Raw genomic sequence first — 2184 nt, 5'->3', positions numbered from 1 at the left:
CTCGTCTCACATGACAGTATTTAGTTTTATATGCGTTGAATTCGTCGACACCAAAAAAGGGTTGCGAGACCAGGCACTTAGTTAATTGATGGGGCGGGGCCTAAAGACTTTCCAAATGAGTTCTGCTGACAAGGTACCTTTACTTGGATATATAATCTTCACACTGTCATGGCTTATTCACTCTTGGCTAAGTCTACGAACCTGGCATCAGCTTCACTCACGCGCGAGCCTTCCGCTGCTTTGTTGGCAATACGCAGCTCTAATATCACGCTTCTGCGCTGACCTTCCGCTATTGCATTGCCTCGCGACGATGCTGGTCTCGCTCTCCCGCGGTGTCCGGGACGACCGTAGAGCCCAAATAACCCGCTTCCTCCTCCCTGCTCTGGCCATGGCGCTTTCTCTTCTAGATCTGTTCCTTCCCTTCAACCCAACGGACGTTGTCCACCTGAACGCCGTCGGTCGCGGCGTGGCAGCCGCTGGTGCTCCCTCCCCACGACCGACCGCCTCCAGCACCGCCAAGGCCGCGTCGGACGAGAAGGGCGGCGCCCCCTCGGAGGCCGGACGCCCCGCCAGCATCCCGGAGCGTGCCGATGAGAGCGTGTCCGAGGCGCCGCACAACTACTACAACGACCCCAAGTACAACTACTACAACGCCGCCGCCGGAGCGGAGGACGCCCCCGCCGAGGAGCCGCCGGCCAAGCTCGCCCCCAACGATTACGAGACCATGTACGAGGTTAAGCGAGAGCTGGACAGTTTGCGCGACACCAGCGAGGTCACGATGGGGAAGCTCAATGCCCTCATCACAAACGAAGCCCAAGACGCGCGCGACATCGATGATGAAGGTATCTATTACGAGGAGGTCGTCCTGAAATCAGGCATCGACCCTTCCTCTCAGGCAAAGACCGAAGCTGGGAGTGAACCTTCCACCACTACACCCTCCCGCAGGCGCCGACGCAGGCGCCGACGTGGTCGTGGTCAGGGTGAGGGCGGCGAGGCAGGTGGGAGTCGTGGCAGAAGTCAGTAAAGGCGGACGACTTGCATGACGTCACGCCGGCATGACTGTCTTGCTCCTCACACCAGCTCACTCTTCTCTGCCACTTCCTGGCCCTAATGCATCTTTAAATACCGCAACTTTGGCGTTGGCGGAATGTTTACCTTTTGTTTATAATATAGATAAATACTCTTTTGTTTTGTTTTTCATCTAAATTTCTAATAGTTAGATCTAATCACAGACTTGAATACCGCCAGCCATTAAATATTTCATTAAATGCATGAGATCCAGCTAATTCAAGCTTTCTACTCGATTTCCATATTTTGAGCATTATAGTTATGACCTTGAAGTTTCTTCCTTGACCCACGAGACACCAACCGCTGACGAGGATACTCTTTGTCTAGGAGCGTCCAGAGCAGACCAAAGTGAACCTTCTGCGCCTGCGTCGTCGTCGTTATCGTCCGCACCGCCCCCTCAGGCGCCAGCCGACACTGCACCGCCTCCGCCCGAAACGACGCCCTCAGCGTCGCCTGCGGAGTCTTCACCGGCACAAGCTGAAGCCGAAGCATCACCGTCTGCGTCCAGTCCAGTGCCGCCTGAACCAGCCGAGACGCCAGCAGAAGCTGCGACTACCAAGGCTGCGGGCGGACGCCGAAGGACCAGGTTATCAGACAATAAGACTTATTCCATGATAGAAATCGTGTCGACCCAGACCAAAGAGGAGGCTGCGGACTCTTCTCAGCCTGCGGAAGGAGCCGCCTCTACAGCCGCAGGGACTTATACCCGCCGCAGGAGACCCGGAACGGCCGCCGGCGCAGACGACGCAGGACCATCATCGACGACCAACCAGTCCTCCGACTACGCCGCTGCCACTGCCTCGACGACCTCTTCGACGAGGACGAGGTCGAGGGCGAGGGTCTCGGAGTCATCGGGAGACTCGGAAGACGATGACCGTCCGTCGAGGGTGAGCGAGGAGGATCCCTCAAAGATCCCTCATCTCTTGGTCCAGGTAACACGGCCTTAATGCTTCTCACAGCTTCGCCCTCCAGTAACCAAAAGACAAACGCCGAGTCTGCTCTCGGCGCAAACATTTTTTCTTGTTTTTCTTATTTTTTGTTCCTCAAGGGTCTTATCGCCCCATGTCTTTAGTTAAAATAGCACACCGTTTTTTCTCGCTCTGAGTATAAATCACA

General features: G+C 55.8%; 1 protein-coding gene across 1 annotated transcript in view; it reads left to right on the top strand.

The window, feature by feature from the left end:
* Nucleotides 1-2184, top strand: part of LOC119585774 (E3 ubiquitin-protein ligase lubel-like) — a gene marked incomplete in the record, with an annotated part of 47027 nt that overhangs the window by 31193 nt on the left and 13650 nt on the right. Inside the window, 2 exon segments of the mRNA XM_037934486.1 lie at nt 408-998; nt 1396-2000. Of these exon segments, the coding sequence (XP_037790414.1) occupies nt 408-998; nt 1396-2000 (1196 nt within the window).

Source organism: Penaeus monodon, chromosome 20 (assembly GCF_015228065.2).
Source record: "Penaeus monodon isolate SGIC_2016 chromosome 20, NSTDA_Pmon_1, whole genome shotgun sequence".
Classification (NCBI taxonomy): domain Eukaryota; kingdom Metazoa; phylum Arthropoda; class Malacostraca; order Decapoda; family Penaeidae; genus Penaeus; species Penaeus monodon.
The sequence above is the reverse complement of the archived record's forward strand: the minus strand, read 5'-3'. Positions and strand labels throughout refer to the sequence as shown.